General features: G+C 36.5%; 1 protein-coding gene across 1 annotated transcript in view; it reads left to right on the top strand.

Annotated features, from left to right (window-relative positions):
• Nucleotides 1-13,742, top strand: part of itga8 (integrin, alpha 8) — a 69,678-nt gene that overhangs the window by 28,357 nt on the left and 27,579 nt on the right. Inside the window, exons 14-15 of the mRNA XM_033980304.2 lie at nucleotides 11,547-11,592; nucleotides 11,812-11,919. Coding sequence (XP_033836195.1) covers nucleotides 11,547-11,592; nucleotides 11,812-11,919 — 154 coding nt within the window. The remainder of the gene's footprint in view (nucleotides 1-11,546; nucleotides 11,593-11,811; nucleotides 11,920-13,742) is intronic.

The following is a 13,742-nucleotide window of genomic DNA, read 5'->3' as shown; positions in this document are numbered from 1 at the left end:
CTTGAGTATAATTGGAAGTATTTCTCAACAATACTTTTATACTTTTGTACTACTTCATCTCCAAAAGAATTTTAAAAAAAGAAAAAATCTGAAGAAAAATATTGTATAACATTTCTAAACTTACTAAAATGGCATCTAGTGTTTGTGTTACTATTCATGAACTATTAATGAGAACTATTAATAATAATAATAATAATGTTACTTTTAATTAATTAAAACTGGATTACTCACTATATTTTAATGTGTATAGGAACCAGGGGGTACCTAGTTTGAACCCTGTCTGAGCACATATAATAGTTGTATTTCTGTTTCTGACACTTTACCATCATTACTCACTTCAATCACAGTAATAATAACAGACTAGTTGTGTTAGGAAGGGCATCTGATGTAAAAATGTGCCAAACGGCCATGCCACTAGTCCCTTAAAAAGTACCGTAAGTGAGAAGTTAAAAGCACAAAAAAGCTGTAACTTCAATTTAAACAACACTATTAAAACTACTTTACAAAGAAACAAAATTAGGAAGTTTGAAACATGGTCTTTTTCAATTTCCTTAGAAAGTCTTTAAAATGAATAAAAGTAGAAACAGAACCCAGTTAATTACCAAAGTAGATGTCACAACTTCCTACCACTGTCCAATGGAAATCCTTTAATAGCTTGGTCACATTATAGACTGTAGTAGTAGTAGTAGTAGTAGTAGAGGAGTGGTTACAGGTTGTTGAGAGTTATATTTGGGTTTTTGTTGAGGAAGTGAAAACTGGAGGGTGGCACAGGGGTACGCACAGTGCCTTTAAACCCACACAGCGCGCAGGTCGTCTGTCATTAAACAGCGCGGCGTGGCGGAAGTGTGACACAAGCGTCTGGTGTGTCATTACTGAGGTAGTAAAGTCACACGGTTCAAAGGGAGCAGCGCAGTTTGATCAGCCCCATGAAAGAGCTCTCGTCTGGGGTCTGCTACTGCCGCCATATGCCCCTGTCAACAGTCAATGTCATTACTGCAACACCACACACTTAAATGCCAAACCAGCTCCTGTTCTTAATGAGAGTATCACATTGGATCAGGGCTGGTAGGGTTTCCTATTGTGAGTCCTAATAGTCTAGCAAACATATTAAATGATTTATCAAGTCATACTTTTTGTTTCTTATGTGTTAGGAATATATAAGAGTAACCATTCTCTTAAAAATGTTAGTTAAGATACAAGGAATAAGTGATTGAGGCAATTTTTTGGACCAAATCTGCATTTAGAAGTCAAGTCTATCGTTTTGGTTAAATGTAAACAAGTTTATTATAGTTTCCGGTGTCACACTACTTGCGTAAAGATATAGTTAATGTGACCTTTTTTGTTGTTTACCATGAAATTCACAGTTATAACACTAATTAACACTGCAAAAACTACATTTCATATCCTGCATAGCACAACTAATGTTCAATTTGAGTGGAAAGCTGAGGTCAAATCTGAGTTGTAAGAGGTTCACGTTGCCAAAGGGTGAATTAAGGGCCCAACCAAAAGGTCAAAGGTCGAGGTGGCACTGTTTTAACCGTCAATCACATGGTCTGGCAGTGAACTTCGCAGACAGAGAGGTGCGTCCACGGCTGGGGTCAGGACGTGTGTGGTGTGTTGTTAATGTGTTCATTTGGGTTTCGAAAAAGGTGTTGCGTAGTTTTATTAGTCTCATTGAAGTATATTAATGAGAAACTTAACACTATGTAACACTATGTAATATTACAGAGTTCATCACCGGCCTGTCTCCATGGATTTTTAAGCTGAAATGTTACACAGTATGGCTTGTCTATCTACACTGTCACAAAGAGTTGATATCACCAGGATCTATGGAGAGATGCCCCCCTTGTTTTGTAATAAACACTTGTAATTCAATAAGATAAAATATGTTTAATGCCATGCTGTGAAACATTTCAGGTAATGCATGTGGCAGATCCCCCACCAGAAATGTTACACAGTGCACCTTTAAAATGGTTTCAGGTGTTGTGCCTGCTCTTGTTGTCAAAAGACGTCTCCATTGTCCAAGAAATTATAACTTTGTGGCTTAAAGTCCTGCTCATTTCAAAATACAACTTTACATACATAATTTATTCTGTCAGTTTGGCTGTTTTCTCCAAAAAGACGTTGGAAACAATATCTAAATGTTTCCCCAGCTTTGACTTAAGGCTGATATGTGGTTTGGCAATAGAAGTCAGATTTATTGCTCAGTGTAATGTTTTGTTTCAAAGTAGGACCTAAATTATGGGGCAAGACAAACTCTATTAGCTGAGCCTGTATACGGCTGCCACTTAGAGTAACGTAAACATTGTCCCAAATAGTTTACATTATAGTCTGCTTAAACCAATTTGTATAAAGACATGCCATAGTAAAGTTTGATTCATAGTACCTCTTAAAATTCTGGACAATTTTCTAAAATATATGTATGCATAATGTAGCATATTTGTAACTGCAGGGAAAACTGACAAAAAATGAACAGGCCTTGTGCTGTTTTTTTATTATTATTATTATCATTATTTCAACCTGTTAACAGTAATCTGATTATATATTCACAATTTGCTAAGACAAGTTTAAAGTACAGCACAAAAGTAAAAGGAGTGTACCATTACAAGTGCCGAAATATGACTTTATATTGTTGTTTATACATTTTTTTTATTGATCCTTTATTTAATAAAACTACATTTTTTTCTTTTAATCATTTTTTGTATTATTTCCATCATACTTAATATTCTAATTTTGCTAAACAACTATTATTCTGTAGATGAGTATATCGCCCACCTCACATTTGCAGTCTCTTCAAAACACATCAAAAGTTTAAATTAAGTTGTCTTTTCTTTCTTTTTCAAAAATCAACACTCTTTTCCATCAAGCGCCATTGAACTTTGAACTTTAGTCATTGAGGCGAGTCCCCAAACAGACAGTTGGGAGCGTGAGGCCAGTGACACTTTGACAGTCTGTCTAAACTGTGTGTAGAGTCTATGCTTTTACTGCAAACGCACACAGGTAGAGCAGATCAGTTACCAGCTTTTGTATTAACGTGACCATTTAAGGCAGTGTCATGGTTTGATATCTGTGGGTTGGGTTTAAGTGGTGTCATAACTTTCTAATGAGACCATAGTTTACAAATGAGACTGAATGCAAGTGAGGATTTTATCGAAGAATTAGCTGTTTTGAACTGGTTTACTGTTACTGTACTAGATTGATGAAGCTCAACAGCCCTCCCACTTCGAAGTCCACTCTGCAAATTTCCCACTCACTTTCCACATAGACTTTTTCAAATATTAAGACAGTTTAAAGTCGCAATGCAGGAAAACCAGCTATGCTATAACTAATATCCATAATGCTGTTGTTTTCGGTCCAAAACATATACTTAAAACTCAAAATTCTGCAAAATATATCAACAAGGTAGCGATTTATAAAGTTTAAAATTGTAGACCATTTGTTACTACATAGCTGACGAGCCCCAAGTGAGCTTTTAAACTTTTTTTTTTTTTTGGAAAGTCTATAAAAATGTATAAGCACATCGCCGTTTAGCTCCATTCACATGAAACAAAAGGAGCCACAAACTCACTATACAACGTGGTATCATTCACTTGACAGTTATCAATTGACACACAGTTAAGTTAACATTATCCAAATTAAACATTATATAAATATACATTACATGTTATATTGGCAGTCTATCTATTTTGCTACTTTACTTACTTATTTTATTTTTTCGTTCATTTTCTATTAGATTTTTCCTAGTGATTTTTAATATTTGTTCCTGTTACTATTGTCTTACATGACATCAAATTCTCCCACATAAACCGATTGAGAAGTGCCTGTCAGTCTTTTGGTTTGTGGCTCTACAGCTCAATATGTCTGAGCACATTTGTACTGACCTCAAATCAACAGTGGCAGGCGGGTTTTTCCTGTGTGTAAGGAAATCAGATTGACATAAGAGGAAAACGTAGTGAATGTTATTTGAATTAGCCTCTGCTCTCATTCACACACCCTCTCAGACCTGCCAAAATGGTACTTTAGTAAGAGAGTTATACCATAAGAATGGAAGTACTGTGAAATGTAGATGATGTTGAATAACTGTTTAGTTTAAATGCAGCATTAGTGTTAATATCATCTGACATATTTCAAAATAAATAGTAAAAACATTCAAATTACTTGGGATGAACTGATCCTGGCATCAGGTATTGGCTCCGATCCAGGAAATTTGGTGAATTTATGCACTGGTTACAGAATATCGATTCAATCCATGTTGGGCCTATGAATTGATGTAGTAAGATTATTTACTACTATTTAATGTTGTCTCCTAAAGTAAATTTGAAGTTTTATCCATTCAGAACTGTTCTGTTGTCACTTGAAATATTAATAATATTTACAAAACATCTTTGGTAAAGGTTCGTTCTGTCTTCAGTTTTAAACTCGAGTCTTTTTGTCAAACAGGAGCAGTTGTTTACCTGCTTTACATGTTTCGGTGACTTCCTGTAGGGAAGTAGGGGAAACTTACGCCCCATATTGTCTGACACCTTCTCCGGAGCTGTTAATTTCTTTATTTGTTTTTATGGATCCCCATTAGTTGCTATCGTGGCTTTTTAAAACTAGTGGGGTCATTTGTAAAAATAGAGAAAAGCAAAGGGCCAAGGCAGCTGCCCTGAGAGACTCCACACTCTAATCCTCCAGTTGTAGAAAAACTGCCTTTAAGATACACAGATTCAGATCTGTTAGTTAGGTAACTCTCCACCCATTTAATTGCACAATTTTATAAACTATATGCAGATAGCTTTTTAACAGTAAATCATGACCAATAACATCAAAAGCTGCACTGAAATCGAGAAAAACAGCACCAACATAGTTTTTAGCATCAATTTGACACAACCACTCATCCGTCATTTGTGTTACAGCAGATAAGGTAGGCATCCTAACTATCGGAATTAAGATTAATTAAGATTTGAGAAAATTATATCTTTTTTTCTATGATAAGAATAGGCAATATGCATATTCATCTACTATCAGCACCACAAAAAGCCATCTTATTATTTTTGGGTAAGAGTATTACTTTGTCTATTTTCTCAGGCTTGGAAATTAGCCTCTCTTTCAGGCTCAAATTAAAAACTTGACAGGCTCAGCAATATAGTCTGGCATAAAATAAATTAGTTTTCCATTAAGTGCAACCCAAAGTGGCTGTTGTTTTTTCTACAGAGTGTAATGACATTCATCACTTTTATTGAATTACTACACTCATTGATATCACATTTGGAATTACTGAGCTGCCCATTAATTGTATTTGTATTTGCCAAATAGTTTTTACTTTATTAATGAAAAAGGTATTAAAATAATTGGCAATTTCAACAGGTTTAGGTAAAAAATGCCCCATTGATTTCAATAATTGCAGGGTCAATATCTTGTGATGAAGAATATTATTAAATACCTGTCTTTTCCATCCTGCTTTTTCTTGTAGGTTTACATAATATACATTTTTCATCTGCTTGTTCATTTTGGTAACAGTATTTCTGAGTTTTTGGTAATTTTCACCAAGTTTAAATCACCAGCAGTTTGCTTTAATCCATTAACTTTTTTTTTAAATCTTTATCAAGCCATGGTACCACTTTCTTTTTGACAGTATTTTTCTTTTACGCTGCATGTTTATCATCCACAGTTTGAAGCATTTCAGTAAACACATTTAGTGCAGTTGGTGTATATGATCTTTACAGTAAAATTCAAGGTCCTGTCTTAGCTATTTTCACTTTTCTAGTAAAAGCAATTATATTATGGTCACTAATATCAGTTATCTCTGACAGAGCCATAACCTGGGAAAAAAAAAATGTATTAATTAAATGAGGTCTTTATTCAATGTGTCCAGCCCCAACTCCAAAATGAGCTTTACAAAACTTGAAAGTTGTCTTTATCTTGCTGCATTAGCGTATTAAACATTTTCTTTTGTTGTAACAAATGTTCACTTACTTGTGGCTATGAAACATAATCCTCATCTTGCTTTGTGTCAAATTTAGACTTACTCGGCGAGTTAAAAACAGCACTGACCACATCACACTAGAAATATTAACAGCACTGACCACATCACACTGGAGACGTATCTCGTGTGTGATAACGACACAACACACTCACCAACAGTATCTATAATGGGCAATAGAAAAAGAGGCAGAAAACAAACAAAACACATTAAAAAAGAAGAAAAAGAACACACACAATACCAAAAACCTGAGAGCCATAAGGAAACATAACATCAATTCACCGGTCAAACCACACACGAAACTCAGACAGTTATTAGTGAAACCAAAGGACAAAAGACAACCAGAACACAAATGCAACGTAATATATGAGATACCATATCACTCATACACCAAAACTTATGTATGGGAAACAGGAAGACCACAGTCCAAAGACAAACAAGAGCAATAAAAGGACAATCAAAAATCAGCCATATCTGACCACTGCAAGAGACAACACGAAGTCCAAGGAACATAAATCGTGACAAGGGAGTGTTCATCTTATCACACACGGGATGCAGTTCTGGAAAAGGCGTCAGTAGGGGCGTAAGCTTCCAGTACTGTCTGGCAAAACCAAGTAAAGCAGCCTACAATACACATCACTAGAGCATCACGTGACGTTTCTGAGGAAAGCAACAGGAAGTAGCCAAAATGTGTAAAGCAGGTGAACAAATGCTCCTGTCTGACAAAAAGAATCACAATTTAAAACATAACTTTGGTTTGACTTAATGGTAACTGTATTAAGAGAAGAAATGATTTTTTCACTCTCTGCCCTTGCATTGATTCCATGAGTCTCGCAAATATTAGAACTGAAAGAGCTGGAGCTGTAAAAACATTAGTCAGTCATTAAACAAAACAAAATACAGAGGAAAAAATGCTCCTAATACTTTGTCACTCAACATACTTTCGAAATCTATACATAGGCAATATATTATTTAGTGTAAATACTGAATTGAAGAAAAAATATTGTTACTTCAACATAATGCTACATATAACTCATTACTACCAGCCTACCATCCATTGCCAATTATATACAGTCCATGCATTTTGCTCTTAACCTCAATCTGGCCCTCCCTTTGCGAATACACATTTGGCATCTACAGCGAACCCAAGTGTGAAACGCAAACCACTGTATCGGACACACACTGAGACGCCAAAAAGTAGGTTACATTTTTGACTCCTAAACTTGGAGCGAATCAGGAATTTCAGACCAGGAGCGAGGTATTCCCACTGCGCCTGTCTCTGTGCTGCCAGAAACACACCTTGCCATTGATTATCTTTACAGACTGCAGTTTACAAGCCAAGTATACAACTCCCTCCCTCTCTTTCTCCCCAGTTTTTTCCTTTGGCCCTCCCTCCATTAACCCAATCTTCCTCACTTCTGTTTTCCCATCTTTCTTACCTCTCTAACAGCACCACAAAAGCCACATCTTTAGGGGTATTCCAGTCATATGCTGTCCTATATAGCCACATCCACTTCACAGCACTGCGACATACAGGGGACGGGGGGCTAAATGTTTAATGTTGTGGTTTGGGGGGGACTCCACGACGCTGTGGCCAAGGCAGAAACAGATGTTGTAGTCTCAGTTTCAATTAGTCTCCTTCTTTTTAAGTACGCCGAAGAGGAAAAGACGCACAAAGATTCAAATAGATTAGTCTGGCAGGTTATAGCTGCTTAAACAAGTCAGCATTTAACCACTATGTTTTAAATTGTAATCATCACATGCTATCCTAAACATAGTTAGAACTGGTTGCAAACATGAAATTCTAGACATTTGTGTTTTAATTTCAGATGGAGGGCCGTGGTCTATGCGTGGGTTTCAACTTCCTGTTTATAGGTGATATTTTGGGGACGTTTTACCATTCAAAACATAGATCATTTTATTTTGAAATGTTAATGGTGCATTCTGGAGCTTTTCTGAATGGAGGTTCCCTATCTGCCTATCTGTCTCCGTTTCTCAAAAATCTCTTGGAAAACATGTATTCTTACTGTGAGCGAGGTTGCTTCTCCACAGATCTGACCTGGATTTTGCCCTGTTGGCGTCTACACGTTTACTACTATACTGTGGAACATTCCAGGCATTGCAATTACATCTGCATGGAAACAAGTAGGTTTTCATGAAAGGTCCACCAGAAGATTTGCATAGTGCAGCTTTATTTGCCATGGCAACAGTGTGACTGATGTTGAACCTTATCATTTTTTGTTAGAGGTTGGGTTGACACACGTCCAAAATCAATAGCTCTCCAGGTGGTACGCCAAGTCCAGAGCAGGTTTGGAGTTTGTTTAATTTAGACTTTATTGTATTTACATTTCTCTGCTCCTTTTAGTTAGTCCTTGTTTACACTTTGTTCATTTTTGCTGAAGACATTGAACTTGATGCTTTCTGTTTGATGTGACTACGCCCATTCATTACACAGATATTAACCGTAAAACCAGGTCAAAACATCTGTCATTTTACTATTAAAATGCTACCCATTGCTTCAGTATTAAATGACTGTATCTTTAGAGTTTTATGATGTCACATAAATACAACCTATAGACATTAAAAGGCCTGTCGATGTAGCACAGTGTTGGAGCATCTGGTAGTGATGCCTTGTATTCATTAAGCGACTCGCTCCAGTTTCACATTGTTTTAATCAATGCCTGTGTGTTTGTCTCTGTGTCTATGCGCACACACATAGAATTGGTATGTGTCCCCCCCCAACCGCAACTATTAAATGCCCCAGCTCTATTTAAAAACTTACAGGACCAGTTAAAAGAGCACATTCATCACAAAAACAGGAAAACAAAACAAAAAAATCTCATTTAGAAGAAAAGGTCTGTTGCTGTTTACTATTAAGAGTTGTTGGGAAATGGATGTGATTGGAGTATTGAGAAATTTACTAATGGCAATGGAATGTGGCGTTCCCATCATGCGCCACACCGCATTTGCATTCAGCCGTACGGTGAATCAATACAAGGGGCGAGAAAAGTGGAAAAAGAGAAGAGGCACTGCATAACTTTTTTGGACAAGACACGCAGGAAGTTATGGAAGCCCGTTTCCGCCATGAAAAAAAAAATAAAAGCCCCACAGAAAGTCGAAATTACGAGTTTTAAACTCGTAATTATGAGTTTAAAACTCGTAATTATGAGTTTAAAACTCGTAATTATGAGTTTAAAACTCGTAATTACGAGTTTAAAACTCGTAATTTCGACTTTTAAAACTACTAATTATGAGTTTAAAACTCGTAATTATGAGTTTTAAAACTACTAATTATGAGTTTAAAACTCGTAATTAGAACTTTTAAAGTCTTAATTGAGCTTGTAGCACACTGCAACTGAGTGTACAGAGCAGAGGAGACAGGAGGAGGACTGTTATGTTTATCACCTACATACTTTTAAAAAATGAATAAATTAAGCTCCAGTAAAGTTTCTGGCGTCTTGAACAAATCAGTGGGCCCTGAGTGCTGTTCTGACCACTCATGAGCTGTGCTCTGTGTCTGTGAGCGCTCGTTTTCCTGGTCTGAGCAGAGTGCCAGCTGGTCACAACCCCGCTGGTTTATTGAGGAAATTATTAAAATACCAAATTCATTTAATCAAAATTGATAAGGTTCACTTTTTGTAAATGTTACATTCCCAAAATTACGAGTTATAAACTCATAATTCATACTTTTAAAAGTCCTAATTACGAGTTTTAAACTCATAATTAGTAGTTTTAAAAGTCCTAATTACGAGTTTTAAACTCGTAATTATGAGTTTTAAACTCATAATTACGAGTTTTAAACTCATAATTACGAGTTTTAAACTCATAATTACGAGTTTTAAACTCATAATTACGAGTTTAAAACTCGTAATTTCGACTTTCTGTGGGGCTTTTATTTTTTTTTTCATGGCGGAAACGGGCTTCCATAGGAAGTGAACCCTTTGTCAGGAAAAATTACGTAGCTCACATTTAATTAACTTCTGTAAAACTCGTGCATATGGTTTTCATGTTTTCCATTTCCTTTATATTGTACAGTTTAATGTCAGAATGAGTAACAGTTGCACACATTGGTAACACATTGGTTGGGATGTCCCAGCATTATATTTTAGTGTTATGATTATTGTGAAAAAGAACAGGACAATTTTTGGATAATTGAGACCAGGACGAAACAGCAGCGGCATCCTTCATCTTCTTTGATTCATATGCTTGTGATCAGATTTATGAAACTTTGTTAATGATACGTTAAGTTGATAAAGAACTATATAAAAAGCAGGATTAGGTCTATTTCTTTTTAGGAGTAAAATGCATTGTAGCGTTCTGATGTAACGAAACACACCAAATTTCTTCTGGTTGTTTATTTTCTGAACACAAGGGCCACTGTAGGCTGTAACTGCCAAAACAAGACCAAAATTACAGCAGTCTCAAGTCACTAGAGTCAGACCAAAACAGACCAGCAACTGATGAATAAAATCTTCACATCAACTTGTCGGCATAGCAACCAAGTGTCACATTCAAAAGCAGTCACATTAAAAACAATCATAGACAGTATATATAAATGGATATAGCTAACCTGCTAGTTCAAGTGATCATGGCGTGCGCTTCCGGCTCCATGGACTCTAGCTCCAGTTCACTTTACATTAGAAAACTGTGGTCCCTCTCTCGGTAGCTGCTTCTGTCAGGCTTGTCATTTTGGTCTGAAACTGTTCGTATTAACCCGCTCTACATGATCCTGGTATTTTTATTTCACTATTATGTCTGTAAATCAAGATATGAACACTAATAACAGACAAATCATGCACCTTAGCGTTAGTAACTGGTTTGATTGACAGTGTTGCTAAGCGCCCGCCCCCTGCTAAACCTGCAATGGCGTTAACTTCAACAGCCTCGCTCCAGATTGGCCCTTTGGTTGCTATGATACTCGCGGTCGAAATTCCAGGAACTCGGGTCCAAATTCGCCCGTATAACTCCTGGCCTTGATCAGCTTCATTTCACTGAAGCCGAACGCTATGGGTGACATCATGCTCCCATAGTCCACGTCTTTATACAGTCTATGACAACAACGCATAAACAGATACGAGAACAACAAAAGATGTCAACTCTGAGGTAAACACGAAATATCAAATCATTACAGTATTGTTTTGGAGTGACTTGGTTTGAATTTCCTCCTGGGTCAGTCAACTTTATATCCATCCATCTAGATTGCTTCAAGATATATGTTTTATTCATGTAGAATTTGCCCATAGTATGATCTGAATAATCTTGCAGGTTGGCGTTTTGGTGTTGCAAGATATACACAATCTCTTCCCGTTCCTATTAAACACACCCTGAGGTTTAATATAGTTATAATGCAGTTGGATTTATCTTAACACGTGCTATGTGTGGGAAAGGATATATTCAAGAGACCAATGAGATAACTGTGTCCCTGTGAACGTATATTAAGAAGTCTGTGTTTGATGAGGGCTGAGGCTGGAGACCTTGAAATCAGTCCCATCTGTCTCTGTCTTTGAAGCTCCAGAGAACTCACAGTCCCTTTGTCTCTCTCATTTCACACCATTTAATTTCGCCTTTTATCTCCTTCCAGATCTTATTGTGGGGGCGTTTGGTGCAGGTGAAGTGTCTGTGTACAGGTAAGAGACAGCTCAAGTACTATCAACTTCTCCAGATATAACTTGTAATCATGTTGCTCAAAAATATGCTTTTGCTTCAGTCCAAGATGTGACACTGGTGTGATCTTTATAAAACAGTTCCTTTTATACTGTCACTGTGTTTGTGTGTTTTAAAATAGGCCAAGAATTCGTAGCAAAGTTGCATTGAATTGAAAAGTTATGTTATGTATGTGTCTACAGAGCTCAAGCTGTGATCTCGGTGGAGGCTCACATGATCCTGACTCCAAGAATCCTGAACCCTGAAGACAGACAGTGTCACCTGCCTCGCACAAATGTTATGGTCACATGGTAAGACGATAATATATATATTCTAATACATTACATTCTAAATAAGACAACTTTTCAATATATCTTCACTGATATGAAGAACAACCAGCAAGAGTCTCCTCCTGTTTCATTATATCCTACATAATTGCTTTTGTCTATTAGGAACATGACACTAAAAGTAAAAGTTGACAATTCCTCCCAGCTCCAACCAGTGCAGATTGTTCTTGTGTCTATGTGCAAGACACTTCCCCCACCTTGCCTATGTATGAATGCTGTTTCTGAGTGAGTGATTAGTGGTGGTCGGAGAGTAGTGACGCAGATTGGCGACCATTTATCTGTCAGTTAGCCCCAGAGCAGATATGTTTACAAAAAGCTTACCATCATAGAGTATGGAATGAATGAATGAATATTTTTATATGACATTTTCATCAGTAAAAAGAAAGATGTCCATCATTATAAATACATCTGTGTGTATGGAAAGTAAGTGAGTAATGGCCCAGGTCATCTGAGGCACTCCATAATACACAATATAAACTCAAGTCATTATTTATGACTGAAGAGAAGAGAAATAATGATGAATATTGATATCTGAAAACAACATCGGCATCCAAAAAGTTATGTATTCCATGTTTTCTTTACTACCACAAGAAAATGGGGTAGGGGTCAATGGAACTAAAGCTATTGCCTGAGAACAAGATGTACTTTGATACATACTGTGTTTTTATTCGTACCGTGTTGGTCAATCGCAACCACTGTGCACTAGTTTTTCCCTATTTTCTTACATTCTTCGTTTTAAAGCATACTATGTATTCTCTTACACTATAAAGTGCTGTTAAACCTAGTGTTTGGCAGAACATTTGAAAAACAACATAGCTGCAGAAGTTCATGTAAGGAAACTCGTCAATTTTATGCAGATTCATAAAAAACTGCAGTAAAAGCCCCTTCAAAAATACATATTGTAAATTACACATTCCCTAAGACTTGTGACCTGTATTTTACCTTCTCTCCAGAGACTACCGTTATTCATGGTAGCAGCTCAGAGTGTAAGTTCTCTTATATCCTTCAAATCCAGATCCATTTAGATTAAATTAATTTGAAACTGCATAATGCTATTTAGATTATATTATTGTTCCAGTGGGAGGGTTTTTGGTTTTGACCGGTCTGGAGTTTGAGTCTTGTTAAGGGGGGGGAAGGCTACGGTCCCCTGTAGCTCTACCACAGATCATTCTAGCTGTTGAATTATTGGATCTGTATGTCTTTAGAGCTGCTTGGACAGGAGAAGTGTGAACGGCAAGTCGCCATCATGCCATCTGCATATGTAGTTGAGAGCGGCAGTTGGCGGTACTTCGCAATTTAATACAATTGGTTCAGATTGGTTCAGATTGACAGGCGCTGCTAAATTGTGTAAACCGCATTTGAGTTTTTTAAATAAACCCTGTACTTGACCCTATATATGAAATTGGATATTGTACCACATGCAGTTATAGGACAAGGTTGTTTAAAAAGCTTGAATGTTTTTGGAAACGTAAAGTCGCACAGTTGTTTGACAGAATGGCAAACATTTCAATGATATAATTAATTTTAAAACATCTTATTTTTGCATATTTATTAACAGTATAGTTTATAGAGCGGATATATGAGATTTGGACCTATGCAGTTGTAAGTCAAGGTTGTTTAAACGTCTTAAACTTAAAGCTGCTCTATAAAGAGGTTTGACAAGAAACTAAAACTTAAATATTAACTGTACTCCAGGGTGCAAAACTGAGACATTTGTTAAATCGTTTTTTGGAGGAAATATATGAAATGAGATATTATTACACAGCTGAAATTAAAACACATCCAAG

Source organism: Periophthalmus magnuspinnatus, chromosome 16, assembly GCF_009829125.3.
Source record: "Periophthalmus magnuspinnatus isolate fPerMag1 chromosome 16, fPerMag1.2.pri, whole genome shotgun sequence".
Lineage (NCBI taxonomy): Eukaryota > Metazoa > Chordata > Actinopteri > Gobiiformes > Gobiidae > Periophthalmus > Periophthalmus magnuspinnatus.
Note: the sequence above shows the minus strand (reverse complement) of the source record. Positions and strands in the feature narration are given on the sequence as shown.